The 1577-nt window shown below is 49.1% G+C and overlaps 1 protein-coding gene across 1 annotated transcript; it reads left to right on the forward strand.

Moving 5' to 3' along the window:
* Window positions 1–1187: 1187 nt before the first annotated feature.
* PPTG_24920 (hypothetical protein) lies at window positions 1188–1352 on the forward strand (the record flags this gene model as incomplete). Its single annotated transcript, XM_008918920.1, has 1 exon — window positions 1188–1352. The coding sequence occupies one exon, from the start codon at window positions 1188–1190 to the stop codon at window positions 1350–1352; it is 165 nt and encodes a 54-aa protein (XP_008917168.1).
* Between the last annotated feature and the right edge of the window lie 225 nt (window positions 1353–1577).

The following is a 1577-nucleotide window of genomic DNA, read 5'->3' on the forward strand; positions in this document are numbered from 1 at the left end:
AATTTCCTACGACAAACGGCGTCGATACTCCTCATCTTCATGCAGACCACTTGGTAGCGGCGAATACGCTCACAGGCTTAGTGCCTTCATGTAAGATCTGCTGATATCGGTGACGACACTGACTGTCGCCCGGAAGGCTCTGTTGGTAGTGGCGATGACGCTCGCCGTCTTCAAATAGACTATGCTGGCAGCGGCATGGACGCTCGCTCGCTTAATGGATGATATCTTGGCACGGGCGAAGACGCTCGCGGGCTTCGCTGTGTGCGCTCTGAAGTAGGGTGAAGATTGCTGTCTTTGTGTGGCTCGTGTTCTCAAAAAGGGTGGCGGTGATTCACGCCCTTCGTCTTCAGCGCGGACTAATGAATAGATCTGTACTGCTACATCCGCGCTGATATAATAGTAGTTGCGACGAAGCCCGTCCAGGCATAGTATTTAAAATAGCAAGGACCGAGCTCCAGTAACTACTGGCAATATATCTGCAAAAGAAGCGTTACTGGCAGCCTCGGTCTACACTACGTAGCCAGTTATTGGTCTATCCTGTTAGAATTTATAATTCTCGTTGAATTTACATGGGTGGGTTAGTAAAAGTGGAGTCATCTATACTAAATCATGATTTTAAAAGGACACTCATTTGACATTTGTATGCGCTAAAAGTAGTAGTGCACATCAAAGAGTTCCCAAATTAGTCCTTATTAAATCTCAGGCACCAAAGGCTTCATGAGGCTACCGGAGCTTGGGCACAATTTCCGCTTGTTGATAAGACCCACCTCCATGCACCATAGGGCACAGGTCTCTTCATCCTCTTATGTGGTACATGTAGGGGTCTGTGATGGTGAAAATTGTTGTGGTAGTGCAGTCGATATGCTGGTGGTTTGGAGCCTAGTGGACTTGTTTTCCTTAGTATATAAACCTAGTGAACGACAACATTACGATCCTCCGTTTTGGGCGCCAAAAGTGGGCATATTTCGCCAGAGAGGGGCACACACAATGTGCACACATCGTTGTTTTTTTCGCAAGCGTCGGATGGTAAGGAGGTGCGTGAGGTGTTGCTTTGTGGAGATTCTGGTGGGCAAGAAGTGGAGAAAGAAGCGTCTGGAAGCGTCGAAAGCGGTGTTGACGCGGCAAGCGACGCGCCGCGCCCATTGACTGATCACGACGATGAACACGCCGGTGAAGACGACAATGAGATGACTGTGCAATACACCAGGTGGCGATGGGAAAACACACATGGTTCTGAATTGGCGTCTGTGGAGTCAGTTGATGACATGGAGAGCAGTTCTCGCGATAATTCGGTGGCTGTTGAGCCGCCTTCCGTTGGCATCAGTCCTGGGAGGCCTGGCAGCAGTATTTAACTCAGTATTGCGATAGTATCCACCATATTCTCCCAGTTAAAGAGGCCATTTCTCATGCTGAAAGGCTAAGACGTTTGAAGAAGACCAAGAAAGCAGATGACGACTCTCTATTGCTTCCTGAAATGTGCGATCTCTACCAGAGAGTGTACATCTGTACACACGGCTGGAAGAATCGCAAGTCTCGAAGCGGAGGGACTCGACCCCGTCAGCACATTCGCTTGACGG

Source organism: Phytophthora parasitica (assembly GCF_000247585.1).
Source record: "Phytophthora parasitica INRA-310 unplaced genomic scaffold supercont2.376, whole genome shotgun sequence".
NCBI lineage: Eukaryota > Oomycota > Peronosporomycetes > Peronosporales > Peronosporaceae > Phytophthora > Phytophthora nicotianae.